This window comes from Panthera uncia, chromosome D2, assembly GCF_023721935.1.
Source record: "Panthera uncia isolate 11264 chromosome D2, Puncia_PCG_1.0, whole genome shotgun sequence".
In the NCBI taxonomy this organism is placed as follows: Eukaryota; Metazoa; Chordata; class Mammalia; order Carnivora; family Felidae; genus Panthera; species Panthera uncia.
The window spans coordinates 76,000,075-76,017,552 of record NC_064818.1 but is presented as its reverse complement, the minus strand read 5'-3'; the positions used below and the strand labels follow the sequence as shown (position 1 = coordinate 76,017,552).

The window sequence follows — 17,478 nt, the reverse complement described above, 5'->3', positions numbered from 1 at the left end:
GCAGGGGTTCTCCTGTGCTGCTCTCTCTGCCCCAGCTCTACATGGCCAGAGCCCCAGCTCCAGAGGAGACTTGCTCCCCACTAGCCACATCCACACGACTTCACTGAAATATACAGAGCCCAACCTTGTGCTGAGGAAAGGGCCATTTCCTCTTCCCTTGATGGCTGCTAAGAGCCCATGGCCAAGAGTAAGTCTGGACATGGCATCCAGGAAGGATGGCTCGTTCCTGAGTGGGAGGGGATATTCCCAGGGAGAGAGAAGAATCCAAGAGGAGTCTGGTGTAGCATGTTTCCGCTTTACAAAGGACCATTTCTAACCCCTCTCTGTATCTCCAGGGCCAAGCATAGAGCCTGGCTTGGGGCTGGTGTCCCACGGAATGAACGAATGAATGATCTGTGCTGCTTCCCAGGCTCTGATCCTTTCAGCAGTTCTTAGATGTCCCGCTTGTTGCTTTGCTCCTCTGATGTGATGCTCTGATGCCCCCTGGCAGAGCTCACGGAGTGGGGAGGTGGGAGTGGGGGGAAGGGTCACCCGCATCCCATGGAACTGAAGATTTCTCCCTGCGGCTGCTTCCCACCTCTCCGTCAGCCCGAATCCACTGGTAGCTGTGGCCACAACTCTGTTGGAATTCTCCTACCCTCGTCCTGAATGTTTGCCTACAGCCGCTGCCCTTGTGGGTCTCACCCTGCTCAAGTCACATGCTTGGAGTTAGGCTCCCCCTAGCAGTCCCCTCTCAGGGCCAGGGTCCTTGGCCTGGCTCAGAAAGACAAACATTGGCCTTGCCAAGGCAATATGCGAAGGCTCCCGCTCTTACTAAGCCTGATCGAGGTGCCCAGGGTATGGTTGCTCTCCCAGTTTCCGTCAAATTTACTGCCTCCTTGGAAGGCATCCCATCCTTTTGTTTCTTCTGACATCCTAGGGCCACCTGTCAATCAATTTTTTCCTTGGAGATCACAATGCAAACAGGTCCCAGAAATCTAGGGGCCCTGAGGAGTTTGCTCTCTTGCCTAATCTCTCTCCCCTCCCGCACCTTCTGCCCCACTCACTGTACTGGATGTCCGGTCAAAAGCTAAAAGATGCAGATCCCTGGAAAATTGAAGCAACAATGTTTTAAGTCTCAGGCACTAAATGTGATGCTGCATTAGCATTCTGATCTTTCTCGAGCCTTTACCCTGAATTTCTGCCTTTGGGCAGAACCAAAACATGTCAAGGACAAAGGAAGACACATCTATTCCTTAGAATTGTGGAAGCCACAAGGCAGAGCCTGTAACCTTTGTCATTCCTTTTGACAGCCCACCCTATCTGTTTCCTGAATTCGAAAGGATCCAGTGCTTAGGTGAGCCACTAGAAACACTGAACAAACCAACACTTGCTTTGAAAAAAGATCTTTATTCAGCTTTTCTATCATAAGTAAAGGCTAAGAAGTATACCACATCCAAAGAACCTAGCTTATGATAAGTAAAAAAGAGAGACAGAGAGATTCCATCTAGAAAGAGCTCTCCTGCTTTTTTTGTTCTCTGTTGGCTCAGAGCTGCCTGCAGGATTTGAAGATATTGGCACCTGCTTGCCTGACATTTTGTCCCAGCATCAAGCCTGTGTTTCCAGGAAAACCGGCCACTACCTGTCTGCACTTGCCCTTCACCTTGTGCCCGTGACAAGGTAAACAGAGTTGGGGTGCTGCTGGGCGCCAAACTCTGGGGCCCCTTTTCTTCCTTTCTCACATGGGTTCCAGAGCTGGTGGGGCCAACGTTTGAGCACCACATAAGTCCTCCTGGTTTCACATCCTAGGGCTCCAGGGCCAACCACTGGCCATGAGGGTGCCATGAGGCCCTGGGGTGAAGACTGCCACAGCCAGGAAGACTCCAGCCGAGATGACAGTGCCTGCGGCGTCCCTGTTGGCCCCCCGTCACCAGTCACCCTGTCCTGTGTCCTCTCCATAGCTCCCACCCCACTGGAAGTACCATGCACTCAACTTATCTCTGACGAGCATCCCCTTCCCATGGAATGTAAGCTCCACGGGGGCAGGGGGCAGGGGGCAGGACTTTGATCTCTTTCTGTTTGTCTCCTGGCACATAAGAGTCCCTCGATGAATGGTCACGGAATGAGTGCTTATGTGAGGTAAGAGCCTAGAATCAGCTGGACACGGGCGCACCAGGACACATGACACGAGGAGACAGAGCCGCCAAAGATGCCACGTGGGGTGGAACCCAATAACCCAGAGGAGGGTTTGTGATGACTACCACTACCCCACACCTGTCCCTGTCACCGGTGCTACCACAGCTGTTGACCTGTCTCAGCCTGGACCAGAAAACCTGGGAATGAGTCTGGTGATATGTCGTCATCCACACCGCCAACAAAACAGCAGAGCAGGAAATGCAATCCCTGTTCTAGAAGAGGAGGAAAGTGGGATGGCCGACCCCTGAGGAGACATCAGCCTTGTGAGCAGCGGGAATAAACCGATCCTGCCTGCATCCCCACGGCCTAGACCCCGATTCCGCCGTGCCCGGGGACACGGGCCCCCGTTGTTATTACTGTCATGCGTCATAATGTTATCATTAATGTTGTGTTGTTGATATTGGTGACAATGACCATAGTAACAAAAGCCACCATTCATCACCCCCAAGAACTTAAACCAGGTAGAGGCCAAGGCAATTTAACATTATTTTATTGTAGCTCCTCAACAGTCCTAAAAGGGAAGTATTAACATTTTTGTGTTACAGATGAGGAGTATGAGGTTCTGGGAGTTCAGATCCCAGAGGACAAAGGTATCGGTGTCGCGGGGGGGAACTCTCTTGCCCAAGCACTACACATGGTCCCCCGTAGACCGGGAGCCCATGGAAGAAGGCAGGAAGCAGATCTAGCGAACTCCGCATCGCCCGGTGTGGCACGGCAGGCCTGGCACACGGTGGGTGCCCGATTTGAGGTGGACCACGACACCGACAGAATCATCCCGGGTCCCCGCGGGCCGCAGGCCTAGGGGCGGGAGGGCGGCCACCTGGCCAGGCTCCTCTTCACAGCCTACGGGGCCTGCAGCTGGATGGGTCCCAGGACGACGTCCACCTTCTCCTGGTAGGAGCCCACGTCCCTCTTGGACCTCACGATGCAGCCTCTGCGGCAGCGGGAGAAGTAGTCGTCCGCCCGGCACACCACCATTTTACACCGCAGGTACACGGAGGGGAAGCGCTTCAGGAAGTAGAAGGAACTGAATTTGAAGCGGGCAATGCGAGGCGAGGGCGGAGAGTAAGATTGGTAGGTTCTGTCCTTGGCACACCTGGAAGAGGAGAAAAGCCGCCTGTCAGCCCTGGGTGCGCTGCCTTTCTCAGGACACGCCCGGGCCGGGCGTGGAACCCCACGGCCTCCTCTAGGCCCGCGTTCCCGGCTGCACCTTCCTGCCCTCAGTACGCGTGGTTCACACATGGCCTGGCAGCCTCCAGGGAAATCCCAGTTCTGGTACCTCAGCAGCATCTTAAAGCGGGAAATCAGCCCAGGGTTGCCGCACGGACAAGCAGGCCCCGGATTGCACAACGGGTGCCCAGTGACCATGTGCTCGGCGGCCCTGGCAATCCAGGTGATTCGGGGAGGTCGCGGGGCCCAGAGAGAGGGCAGGCAGGCAAGAAGATGGCATTCCCTTTCCTTTCCTGGTCTCAGGGCCAGGCAAGATGACACTCGGCTACTCTCCAGTGTCTCTGGTGCCGCCCTCTCTCCGGGGCTGTGTCTGCTGACCTGGCCCGGGTGGCTGTACTTCCCACACGAGCCTGACTACCCTCGGCGTCCCCTACTCCAATATCAGCCACCTCCTTCTTCCCTCAGTCGCCTCATCTCCACTGTGTTAGAAGGAACATGACCAGAATCCCCTGAAAGAAACTGTACTATGATATGGATGAGGAGTATCTCCCAGCTCCACCCCGAGCTGAGGAAGGAGCTTGCCTAACCCGTGAGTGTCTCCTACGGTAGGATTTGGCATGACGTAGCGAAGAGGAGAGCAAAGAAACTGGCCCGTGGGGTTTTAGGCGGAGATTTTTGGTGGTGGACGGGAGCTGTCCCTAGGGCGGCCCTGACTCCGCCTGCGAAATGTGACCCGGGGTCTACTCGCTGTCTTCCTTCTGCCTTCCAGAAGTTCCTTCCTCCACTTTCAACACACATTCTCTCAAATACCACGTTCTTTTTTCCCACAGGGGTCACTTTAGCCGCAAAGGTGAGAGGGAAAGTACCCAGAGCCTCGTCAGGAAGTAGGACAGTTGTAAATGAGGTCAGGGTAGCTCAGGGGCTGCCGGGAAATGATTGCATTCCCCAAAAAACCACACTAGTCATGGCGGTCTGTGTAGGCCAGAGCTCCAGAACCCAGGCTGCACTTCAGAATCACTGGGGGAAATTTAAAAAATACGGATCCCCAAGCCCCACCACAGACCAAATAAAGAGAATGTGCAGGTGGGGCCTGAGCATGGGTGTGTTTAAAGCTCCAGATTACTCTGAAGGGCCCCCAGGTGGGTGATCTGGTTGATGGCCAGATGTACTCCAGGGACAGCTGGGCCCACATTTACCCCCACATGCACATCCCCCTTTCCTGAGGACACTGCATTATCTTATATACATATATGCCAGAATTTGGCCAAAAAGAATCTTTTAGCAGAGAAGAGCCAAATCACTCATTCGTGTTAATCTCAATCGTTTGACATAAATTCCAATGTCACCGTGTTACTATTTGTAGAAAGAGAATTTGGGTAAGCTTCTCTCCCATCTTTGCTGCCAAGGGGGTGGGGGTGGGGGGGTGCCGTGAACGGAACCAACTGCATAGATGGAACGAGACAGGCCTTAACACCTATTTACCAAATTGACACATACTCAAACTGTGCCTGGAAAGAGATGCTGTTTTTAGTATCTCAGGGAGGTGTAAGATTTAACCTCCCAACCCTGATTCATAACAGAGCCCCTTAGCCTATCAGCACAACCTCTAAATTGTGCTTCTATGTGATTGTTACTGAGGTGCCAAGGGGCGCCTGGGTGGCTCAGTCGGTTGAGCGTCCAACTTTGGTTTAGGTCATGGGTTCAAGCCCCGTGTTGGGCTCTGTGCTGGCAGCTCGGAGCTTGGAACCTGCTTCAGGTTCTGTGACTCCCTGTCTCTCCTACCCTCCCCTACTCATGCTGTCTCTCTCTCTCTCTCTCTCTCTCTCTCTCTCTCAAAAATAAATAAATAATCCAGGGAAGCAGGACTGTAGTAGAGAAGCGCAACCTGGGTACCAGTAACTGCAGTCTGGCCACCACTGGCCACCAACTGGCTTGGTTGGAACCACCATTCTCAGCTTCTAGGTTAAGGGACCCTTGCCGACCCCTGCTACTCACCCACAACCTTCCTTGTGGACCACCTTCTGTGCCTGCTCTTTGCCCAGGGCCGCATCTACTCCCTCCCATCTCATCCTCCCAACAGCCTATGATGTGGGCATCACTATGAGCATCTGATGGGTGGGGAGATTGGCTCAGGATAGACGCCCTTGCCCGCCCACAGCAATGCAGCTGGTCCACGGCAGAGCTGGCATCTCAACCTCTATCTGCTGCAGAACCAAGGCTTTCCCCGCCACACATATGTCTTCTTATGGAGTTTGGTCACCTGGGTCAGATCCCAGTTACAGCTAACCTGCTTGGTGACTGCTGGTGACTCATTCACTTCTCCACCATCTCCACACATCTGTCTCCCTATATGTGAACCAGGAATGACAACCTGAATGGTTACGTTGGAACCACTAGAACCCAAATCTGCATTCCTTGAGACTTTGGGCTACTTGGGTTTGAATTGTCAGGTGAAGGCTAACATTCACTCCATGAAGACACTCCTTACCCACTCCGGATAAGATCGTAAGTCAAAGATGTAAAGTCATTGGAATATGGGGACGCCACACAGGTATCCACAAACAAGGCCAAGGAGGCATCAGAATGGAGGATCTCAGCTTGAAGGTACAAGTTCTGGTTCAGGTCCACATAGTACGGACTGCTGGTCACAGGATACAAAAATGAAGATGATGTATAAAAGGAAAGGTTCACGTTGAAACTGCTATACTGCACTTCCTTGACGTCGACGGTGTCATTAGCAATGTACATGGTGTCGATCCAGGTGTTCTGGAGCATCCTGCAGCTGATATGAATGCGGAAGTCCTTATGCCTCTTGATGATGGCATTTGAAGCAGCTGCTTCGAGGAAGTTGGAATAGATGATGGTATCGTTATTGGCCTGGGAGAGGAAGGCGGGAGAGCAAAGTCAGGCAACTGTCACCTGCTAAGGGAAGCTCATTGCTGATTTGGGTGACAACGAGGGGAAAGTGACTCAGCCAGACTTCAAAACCCTCCCAGGACCACACAGAGAAGGCACGCGGCTGCTACCATGGCTCCCACGACCTGGGCTGGGCATGCTGCTACACCAGCAGGACTCCTTCCTTTCACACAACTCCCTTCCTCTACCATGTGATGGGGACCACAGTGTGGGCCAGGTGTTAGGGTTTCCTGGGAGCCGCTCCTCTTGGGAAGACGGGCGTGTCTGGATGACCCCTGGCCGTGCTGCTCAACTAAGCTGCCCGGACTCCGTGGCTCAGGGCCCTCTGTGCTGGCTTTGCCTCCTTCTCACCATGGCTGGGATAAACCAAGGGAGGTGGCTATGTATTTGACGTATTTGGGGGAGAGGCTGGTGGGATCGGTTGTCACTGTGCTGTTCGGATGGCTCAGTAGCTATTGCAGCTTGGTGTCTGAGGCTGCCGGGACGGGAAGCGACCTCAGGGGTGGGGGCTTCCCCAGAGGCTCAGGTGGGCAATTGAATGGGCTGCAACAATGCTGGCGTCCTTCCCGTCACACTCTGCTTTTCCACTCCCCCTACCACGGGACCGCTTCCTACTGTGCCTTTTACAGCAAATTCATAGGAATGTTGATCTCTCATGCTGTTCGATGTGCCTAAGAGTGACCTTCTGGGGATGAGAGCCTTGCACTCCATGGTCTGTGAGCATCTCAAGGAAAAAATGATGTCATCAGGACTTGGCATGGTGTCAACAGTTCTATTAGCATCAATAAAAACCGTGGAATGAATGAAAGGCACAGGGGACAGGGCTCAGCAAAAGTACTGTCATGAATGAAAAATGGGGCCCAGATGGCCAAGAAGACACAGATAAATGCGGCCCTCTGGCAGCTTCATGGTCATGATCACCTGGCCCCAAGCGAGGTGAGCCCAAGCCAGTGGTTGCCAGGCAGAGGCAGGGGTAACACTCCCCCTCCCAGTGTTACGATGGTCAGAAGCAAACTTCTTTTTGCTAGCCAAGTATGAATTTTCGCAAGCAACTGGTGCTTTTGCAAGAACAAGAACGAAAATAACACCACGGTGGTGTCCTAAAATGTGAAGCTAAATTACTCTTAAAAAAAAAAAAAAAAGCAGTTTGCCATGTCGTCACATTTCGTTGTGTGCCCTGTCCAGAACAAAACCCAGTTCCTGACTATTTGGGAGTCTAGACAAGTTCTCTGCTGCAGCCAGCACCTGTATGTACACCTAAACACCACTGTTCTTCAGAACAGAGTGTGCTGGGGGCCAGCTGGTGGCTCAGTTGGTTAAGTGCCCGACTCCTGACTTTGGCTCAGGTCATGATCTCAGGGTTTGTGAGTTCGAGACCCACATCAGGTTCTGTGCTGGCAGTGGGGAGCCTGCTTGGGATTCTGTCTCTCCCTCTCTCTCTGCCCCCCCACCACTTGTGCTCACTCGCTCTCTCTCTCCCCAAAATTAAAAACAGAGTTGTTCGAAAGGCTTTCACTTCAGGCCTGCAGTTGCAGAACTCAACTGAATTTGTCCCTTCCAGAAAAACACGTGGAAAGAGAACATTTTAACAAGTAATTATAATGTTTTTGCCAGCCCTATGACCCTTCCTTCCCCTCCTTTTCCTTTTCTCCACTGGGTGGCTGGGGAGGTCTCTGCAGCTCCAGACAGCAGGGGAGTACCAGAACCTTCTGGACTCAGGTCTGGGGAAGGCATCCTTCTGGTGGGGTTGGGAGACCTTATCTCTTCTATGCCCACCATCCATGCATGGAAAATACACTATATTTTCTAAAACGAATTAAAGAAAAAAGAATTGCTTTATGTTTGAGTGAAAGTGGTTGTCAAAGGCAACCATATAGATGTCACTTGGTTACTCCTTCAGAGACCAGCTGAGGTGCCTTCAATGTCACTCCAGATACTGAAACCAAAGTTTTCTTAGAATTCACATTTGTCCCTGACTTCTGTGGTCAAGCTAAATTCTGAATCCACTCCAAGCAATGAATGTGGCGTGAAGGTTTATTTGTTGATCATAAAAAGCAGTTCTGATTTTATATTACAATTCATTATCAGATGTCTGCTCAGTCTGGAAGGAACTCACTATGTAACGGGGAGTCTTGCACATAAGTCAACTGCTATTCTCATGAAGTCTCAGACTCAGGATTCCACTTGGCGTCCCTCCCCTGTGGTGGGGGGACCTCACCTATTCAGACACACCAGCCAACACTTGTCAGACGCTGCGTGCCGTCCAGCCTTTGAATCCTGGCTCTGCAGTTCATGACCAGGTGGCCTCAGGCGAGTGGCTTAACCTCTGCAAGCCTGCGCTTCCTCACGATTACATGGGAATAAAAGTTTCCCCGAGAACTTCGGAAGTCATGTAGAACTTAGTTCAGTTGCTGGCATACAGATTAGTGGTTAATAATATGATTATAAAGGGTTGGGCACCACTGGGAGCTGCAAAGACGAATAAGACGTTGGCTCTGCCCTGAGGCCCTCAGCCCGGTAGGGGACGCAGCCATTTCAATAAATGGAGGAAGGGCAACGTAGCATGTGTTGCCCACCACCAGCCAAGTTAGGAGAACCAGCACCGGCACGTTGCTTTGGTGGCTCCTAATGGAGACGAAGGAACATCGATGAGGTGACCCAGATGTCAGAGTCTCCAGGCTGCACGTTTGGAACCAGGAGGGATAATCACCTTTGGTGCACTGACTCCCACTGACTAAACTCATGGCACACCAGAATCCAACAGAATTAAATTATAGGGCAAAATATAAAAAAGCCAGGTCGACTAAAACGTTTGCATGGTGTGAGTGATACGCTCCCTTCTCTGCGTGTAGGTCTCCCTGACCCGCTCGGTTCATCTCAGAAGGAGAGCTGGTGTCTGTAGGGACTGAGGAAAAGGAGCCAGTGTCTGTAGGGACTGAGGAAATGGCCACAGTGGCAATTTAGACCCTCAGGCCTAGGCGCCCACTCATGGCCGACAGACCAATCTGTTTGGCTAAATGACCATCCCCTTCGTCTCCCGTTGTTTCTTACGTGTCAAAGGATCAGGAATGACCTTGCCAGGTAATGAACAGCATCTTCCCGGCACCTGACCCAGTGCTGGGTCACAGCAAATGCTCAGTACGTCTTTGGTGAGTTGACACCCTCTGAACGTGTGTGTGTGCTGCACACATTGTATATGTTCGAGCATTTCATGTTGTGTGTTTACTGCAGTCCTAAGCCACGTAAAAACATTTGCACTGCGCCTGTTCCCCGAAGACGAAATCTTGAAATGATTACTTAGGTGTCAGCCAAACGTTCAGAACTTAGAATAGATAATTTAAAGTGAGTTTACATAAAATTAAATGCCACCATTGTAAGGATGCCACTCAGCGAGGTTTGACAATCAGCACTACCACAAGAGACAGAACACTTCCACGAACCAAAACAGCTCCTTCCTGCCCTTTTGCAGGCAATCCCCTCCGACCAGGTTGGCTTGCCATCACTCACTTGTTCTCCGTGTCTGAATTTTACACACAGGGGATCGAAGAGTAAGTACTCCTGTGTGGCTGGCTTCTTTCACTCCGGGGAAGGCTTTTGGGATTCCCAGAGTCTGGCATTTGCCCTCCTGTTTCTTGGCCAAGTGGTGTTGGGCAACCTGCTTGACCCCTCGAAGCCCAACCTCCCTATTTTTAAAGTGGGTTGATAATGAGAGAACACTTGATGGGGATTTGGGGAGCGTGACACCAGCTAATCCCAGTGTCTGGTCCCCAGTAGGATGAGCAACCATCCAGTTCGCTCAGGATCGAGGAGTTTTGTGGGATATGGGACTCTGCCATGCTGAAATCTGCAAAGTCCCAGGCAAGCCAAGACGGTCGGTCACCCTAGATGGTGACAGCTCAGCAAATGGTAGCTGCAGAGGCTGATTTTCTGTGAAGCTAATGAAACTTAAGCCTCAGGGCTTCCCACATGCATGGTTTTGTCCAAGGCCTAGCGGTGTGTTGGCATAGCCATATATTTTTATGAGATTTATAAAAGGTCGCATTGTTCTCTTTAATGAGGCACCCCCCCCCCCACCTCACCAACCCTAATCCCAAACTCTATAAGCTTCAGGCCCTGTAAAACCTGGAGCTGCCCCTGGGAGGCGCTACGGTCACTGCTGATGTGAGTGGCAGCCTGCCCTGCACCCTCTATGCCCGACAGGGTGGGGAAAACTGGGTGCGGAAGGCAGCCTCCTTCCTCATCCTTACATTTGGAAGTGGCTGTAGCTACATCATAGCACCAAGGGACAGATTGAAATCTTCACCCTGATTACACTGACTGTAGCATCATGAATTCAAGAAACACAGCATACATCACTTTAAGAAAGATCACTCAGTAGGAGAGAGAGTAGAAAGCCTTAGGCTTACCTGCTTGATGGTGCCACAGCCTGAGTATGGAATCGTGAATGTCACCTGGCTGGCCGTTATCTGGGGCTGACACCGGTAGCTTTCATTCCAGCTGGGAATGAAAAGGTCCCGGGCAGAGTAGCCCAAGGATTGGAGGTAGCTCCTGCTCACGCTGGCTTGCATGTGATCCGGCAGACAAAGCAGCTCTGGTGGCCAAGGGAAAACAACAGCGGCAGTCAGCACCCCAGCAAGCCCGCCAGGCACCCCTCCCGTAGAAAGGCGCAGAGGCCAAGATGGCGGATGAAGACAGTCCACATCGGAACAGGCTTCAGCCCAACCCCCCACCTGCCCCCTGGCTCGGGTCAGCGTCATTCTCACAAGGCCCCTTTGAGGGCACAGGAACTTAGGATTCCCCTGATGGAGAAACGGAGGCAGGACACGAAATGGGTAAAATGTTTTGCCAACCTGCCATTTACCCATAAAGTAATGCTCCAGTTGAAGGGCTGGGAAATTGTAAAATAAAGTCCTTTCGCTACGGAACAAGTCAATGCTTAAAATCCTGACTGCAAGAGAGAGCTTAGATGTCACCTTGCCCAGTCCCCAAGCCAATCTGTAAATCAGTCCATTTAACAGCTCAAATCGTGGCCATTAGCTGGAAGCAGCTGAGTGAATGGTTCAGTCCATCTTTAGATCACAGCCGAACGTGCTGTCTCAGGACACAGTCTCAGTGGCCCCAAGGTCACCTGTGTCCCCTGGTGCGGACATCTCACCATGTGCTGAAAGTATGACCTCACGTTTAGTCTCTGATGACCACAGTAAGGCCACCACACTGCCCATCGGCCAGTTCTGGCCCTTGACCTCATTTCTGGGCAGCCAGAGTCCAAGACCACTGCTCTTGGCCCCTCCCAGCACCAGATAAGCCTCGGTGACCTGACAAGGTTGCCCTAGTTTCTTACTTCACAACCACAGAAGGGTTGGGCAGCAGAAGCCTCTCAGAGGTGCCCTTGACAACGAGCTCTCACGAGGGGACTTACGGGTGCTGTCATTGGAAGGACGGGAATAGTAGTCGACCTGGAAGCCCCTCTTTGTGATGCTGCCATCGCTGACGAAGCGAATGGACATGAAGTTCGATGATGAAGTGAAGGAGCCCCTGGCTCCATCACAAACGCGGGCAATCAGAGGGGAGCTGTGGGAGGGGCCGTCAAACACTTCGATATAGTCGTAGTTACAGCCTCCTTCAAGCCTGCAGGGACAGAACACAGAGTTTTGGCTTCGATTTCAGCCAGGATTTAATGCAGGGGGTCAGACTTCAGTGACGGGGGCCACACCTCGGTGTCAGAAATGGCGACTTTCTGAAAATAATAGCTGAAGATAATACAGTGACATTCACCTTCCGGTGACCTCCATGGATCTTAGTCCTGCCTTTTGGGGTCACGCATATGAATCTACAGCCCCTCTCCTGACACCCCTTTGCACCATGAAAGGAAGGGATCACAGCCTGCCTTAGACTGTTTCTGCAATCAAACAGACCCTGGTTTCCCATAGAATAATATAAATATTCATGAATTCATAGTGATAGAAATAGGTAACTGAACTAATAAATATTGGGCAAGTCAAATACCTCTCTGAAGGTTAGGTGGTCAACCTTCCTCCAGAGGATTGAACGGGCTTTAAGTACAGTCTCCGAAATCCAAATTGAATTATAATGATGAGGAAATTAAAATAATATTATATCTTTTACAAGACTCCAAATGAATTTCCAAGGCAGAGATTCGCAAGGGCACCGCAACCAAAAAGCAAGAGAGAAAACCATTCTGTTCAAGAATGGCTGTTACAGAAAAAATAATGGTACCCTCCTTCCTGGACTCTAAAATACCTCTGCATGGTCACTCCCTTCCTTGGACCAATATTATATTAATGCGGCTTTGATGTTGTCTCTTCTGCTTAAAACAGTGATTCCCACTCTTCATTGAATGAGGAACAGATAAACTAACCTCTGCACTAGTGACTTCTCCACCTCTGCTTGACCCCAAGAACTCATCCCAAAAAAGGAAGGAGTGGAGAGAAAATTGTTTAAAAAAAAACAAACAAACAAACAAACAAAAAAGCCACAACCGGGGTGGTTAATAAGATTCTCTGTGTTACTATTACTCCAACAATCATCCCTCCTATTGGATAATATTTTCCAAGTATTTTCGCATATTTCTCTCGTGTGACCTTCCCAGTAGCCAGAGAGGAGAGGGAAGCAGGTATTTTATTCTCTTGCTTTGACTCAGGTTCAGGAAAATTAGGTGACTTCCTGTGGTCACGTAGCAAATTAGTGACAGACTTGGGACTTTAAACCAAGGCTCTTGTCCTGGCTGCACCTCCACGGGCTGCCTCTGTGCTTGATAAACAAATTGAACCCATAAGAGAACATGTCAAGCGGGCAAACATCATTCCTGAAGGGCTAGGTGCCATTTGCTCTGTTCTGAAATATCCGTGAGGCAGCCCCACACACTTACTGGACATCTCTGAAGACAACAGTCACACGGTAGTTGTTTCGGACCTCGATGTCCCACAGGCATTTGGCATTGTTTGGATAGTTCCCAGGATAGAACGGGCTGGAAAAGTGCCCTGATGGTTGGGACAGGAAGCCTCCACAGGAGTAATTTGCTGCCGGGATGAAACAAAAATGTTGAGGACCCCCAGAGCCCACGGCACAGTCACCTGGGGGAAATTTTTAAACAACTCCCTAGACAGAAACCCAGCAGGAGGCGTCCTAGACCCAGACTGTCCAGAGAGGCTCCCCTAACCCCCGCCGCCCCACCTGGTGGCACCGTCACTGGGGAAGAAGAAAGGGATTTCTCAGAGAGCCCAGAACTTACTGTTCGGGTAGGTGACGTTGTAAACAGGGGCTGTTGATAAAGAGAAAAGATAACAATCAGTTTCCTGGCATCGTGGACACAGTTGTTGTCCTCGCTTGTGCTGTGAGGAAATGTGCCGACCCTGGGTTCAAAGCCAAATGCTGGATACTTGCCCTCAGGGAGCTCACAGCCCAGAGGGATGGATGGGAAGGAGCAAATCCCAGCATAGCAGGATGGGGCTGTGATCAGGGTAAGCCCAGGACATGGTGGGAGCCCAGAGCATTGGCTCCTGACCCAGACTAAGCAGAGGAAAGAAGGCAGGTAATTTGCTGGGGGTGAGGAGGGGTCGGGGTTGGGGGGATGGAATCAGGCAAAAAAGTACAGGGGCATTCCAGGCAGAGGGAACAGAATGTGCAAAGGGACCCAGGTGTGAGAGTACGGTGCACATTTAGGGAACATCAGTGTGGACGGAGCGAGGAGGGGGTGAGGAGGAAATGAAACAGACAAAGGAAGTGGATCATGGAGAGCTCTAGAGACTCTCCCAAGCAGTGGGGATCTGTGGCCAGATGGCCCTGGGGAGTCACATGAAGGGTGCAAGGGTGTGGAGGCTGGGACCAACACCTGCATTTCATAAGGATGCCCAGCTGCTGTGTGAAGAAGGAAGGCAGGGAGGCTGAGGGGTCGCTGCTGTGGGAAGCAGGTGGTGAGGAGGGGAGGGGTGGGGACAGAGGGGAAAGATCTCGGGAGCCAGGGGTGTGTTGGAAATGCTTAGAGCAATTTTGGCCACAGCTCTGGAGCAATCAGGAGCTCCGAAGCAATCAGGAGCTCAGTTCTCCGGGCAATCAGGAGCTTCTACTGGCCCTGCATGGAGTTCAGTGATGAAACAGCACCCCCTGGCCTGCACTGAGCAGGGTCTGGTGTCCTAAGGATAGGCAGGACCTACACGGGTGGCTGGCCTCTCCTAGAGACTGACCAGAGAGCTGGCCAGGCTGGCCAGGCTACCGATGAACAAAGGGAGCCGAGAGAGAGGCCCAGCCCTCCTCAGGTAGGGACATTAGTTGCAGGGTTGCCCCCAGTGCTGGGGAAGGCCTTGGGGACAACTCTTGTGAAACCGAGTGGGACATCTTGCGCCAGCAGTGGAGAGGGCCGGCCAGGCAGCGGGCAGGAATCACAGGTACTTACCCTGTGTTGTTGGGTAGCTTCCTGTAAAGGGATAGAAAAAAAGCATCAGTCACTGAAGTGTGTCTGGAGGAGGGGCCAGAATGCGGGAGGGCACACCCAAGTGACACAGTCTGACCTCTTCAGTGAGCGCATTGTGCTGTGGAGGCCTGTGTTAGCAGGGGGAGGCCTGCACACATCTCCCCAGCTGCTCCCCCAGCCCCATCATTACATGGGGGTCGTCAGTGCCACAGCCAAAGTCACACCATCACTCATTCCTCATTTCCTACTTGTCTGGAACCATTCTAAGGGTTCACGCGCATGAGCCACTTAGTTCTCTAATCGCCCTTAGAAGCAGGCTTATTGTGACAATCTCCTCTCCATACACAAGGAGACTGAGGCCTACAGACATGACCTCATTGCTAAAGGTCACAGGGCAGATAGAAGGGTGAGAACACACTGCACGCCAGCTGTGTGTTCAGCGCGATGGCTCTGGGGCCCAGAAACCCACCGGAGACACAGTGGCCCCTGCATGGTCTCCTGGAGTGGGAAGGCCAAGGGCATAAGCTGACAAGCTCCAGTCTGCCTCCACTTCCAGAACTGGGCCACAAATACCATCAGCCACCGGCCCTTAGCTGTCACTCTGTAGCAGGTCAGAGGTGAAAGGGGCCTTCCATGAATGACGTCATGTGGTACCTGAGCAAATGACTCCGGCATCTTCCCGGTGGGCACAGTCATGGGAGAACCAGCCTCGGTTCCGGCACTGCCAGAGAGTAGATTCTGTCCCGGAGCACACCACATCGTCCAGGGTGATGGGACCAGAGCCGGGCCCAAAATGGGCATTTCCCAGGGCTGACACTGCATATCCACACCGCAGCTGTCTGCAGACCACTTGGGCATCCTGAATGTCCCAGGAGTCATCACAAACCGTCCCCCATATGCCATTGTGGTAAATTTCCACACGCCCGGCACAGGCACCGTAGGAGGAATTTGAACTGACTAATCTCAGGCTGGCATCTGAAAGACACACGGCATAAGAAATGATGGCCACTCCCACAACAGACCTCACAGGCCAAATAACCCATGGGCCTTTCTCACTCCTAAAGTCACCAGGCGGCTGATCAGGGTACAGACGTCTCCAAGATCAAGCTGGAAGGGGCTCAGACCCCCTCACCCTCCAGATGGGAATATGTTGGTTCACAGTAAGGTCCGTCACCAGGTCTCCAGGGAATTTCGTGGCAAACCCAAGACCAGGCTGTGTCCCCCATTCCCTACATCTCTTAGCCTTCGTTTACCAGTCAACTGTGAGACAAGGAGGAGGGATGTTTGGTTTCATGTGGGAACCACGATACCCAGAAGCAGGGTCCACATAAACACACTGAGCCTCCAAGGTCAGGTCGATCGGGTTAAGTGTGAACGCACCTTGAGGAAAGGAGTTATACCAAGCAGAAAAGCCGGTGCTTTGGATACTGATGTCACTTCGAAATCGAACAGTCATTCGGTTGTAAGAAGAGGTGAATATTTGCCTGGTGCCATTACAAATTTTCCCCAGCAAGTTACTGCTGTTCAGCGGTCCATCAGAGATTTCGACATAATCGAAATTGCAATTGCTGCTCACCTCCAGCCTGTATGAAAAAGTGGATTCGTGTCAACATCGAAATCTCTATCGCTCCTGTATTTTACAGATAGTTTGGACTTTCACGGGCAACATTACTGAATCTAACATATTCTTTGAGCTGTTCCTCAATCAGATTAAAGGAATTCCCAATGTTGCCGGACACTTCATGGTAGGTTCAGAGCAATGTGACATGTGGTCCATGGCATCTGAGAGTGTAAATCATCTCAGCCCCGCACACAGCACAAACCGTGGAGGACCATCCTTCGCCAGATGACCTGGCTGTTACTCACTGCAGACTGTTGAATCCCAGATTTATGCGATAGCTGGGGTTCACTTCTATTTCCCAGACACAGTCAGCATTGTTGGGGTAGTATCCAGGGTAAGATGGGCTGAAAAATGTCCCGCTGGCATTGAATAAGAAGCCACCACAATTTGAAGAGGGTCCTATAGAGGAGAGAGAGGGACACACCAACATGGCAGGTTTCAGATGTGTTACAACAAGCAATTGTCTTTTGGGTACGAGTCCTCTGACCTTAGAACATGACTCAGTTTTTCCTCTCTTGGGCCTGGTCCTGGGCTGCCTCACATTAGGGACCTTGATCTGAGGATCTACCTCCCCCAAAGGGCCTAGAAAAGTGACTCTCTGTCCAGAGGTGACCCAAGCTTCAGAGAGAGCATGAGTCACCTTGAAGCAAAAATGCCAAGAAAGCAACAAAGTGATGATTGTCATTGTTCAGGGGATTACAGGGATAACGCTGGCTGAGTGGGAGTGTTGGCCCATGCAGAGCGCTGTGTAAAGGAACTTATTCCCTAGGGTATCATGCCAGTTGACAAGAAGCAGTGTAAAGTGGGGTCGAAAGTAGGGTTTCTGCCACAGAAGGCCTGGGCTTGCAGCTTGACTCTGCCGTTATCAGCTCCATGATCTTGAGCAAGTCACATAACCTCTCTGCCTCAGCTTCCTTATCTGAAAACTGGGAGTGATCATAACATCTGTCTCATCAGATTCTTAGGAGTATTAAATGAGACAATATGTGAAAACTCTCAGAGCATTTCCTGGCACATAAGAAGCACCCAACAGTATTAGCTATTACTATTTAGCAGAGAATGACAAATAGTATTTAGCATTCAAGTAGATACTGTGCTGGTGGCACTGCTCTGACTATCCTCAAAACTCCGGACTCTAGACCTTAGGCTGGGGAATTGTGGGGTA

The 17,478-nt window shown here is 51.5% G+C and overlaps 1 protein-coding gene across 1 annotated transcript in view; it reads right to left on the bottom strand.

Annotated features, from left to right (window-relative positions):
* LOC125933170 (deleted in malignant brain tumors 1 protein-like) overlaps window positions 1–17,478 on the bottom strand; it is a 183,441-nt gene that overhangs the window by 158,221 nt on the left and 7,742 nt on the right. The window contains 3 exon segments of the mRNA XM_049646026.1: window positions 15,346–15,667; window positions 16,073–16,275; window positions 16,559–16,712. Coding sequence (XP_049501983.1) covers window positions 15,346–15,667; window positions 16,073–16,275; window positions 16,559–16,712 — 679 coding nt within the window.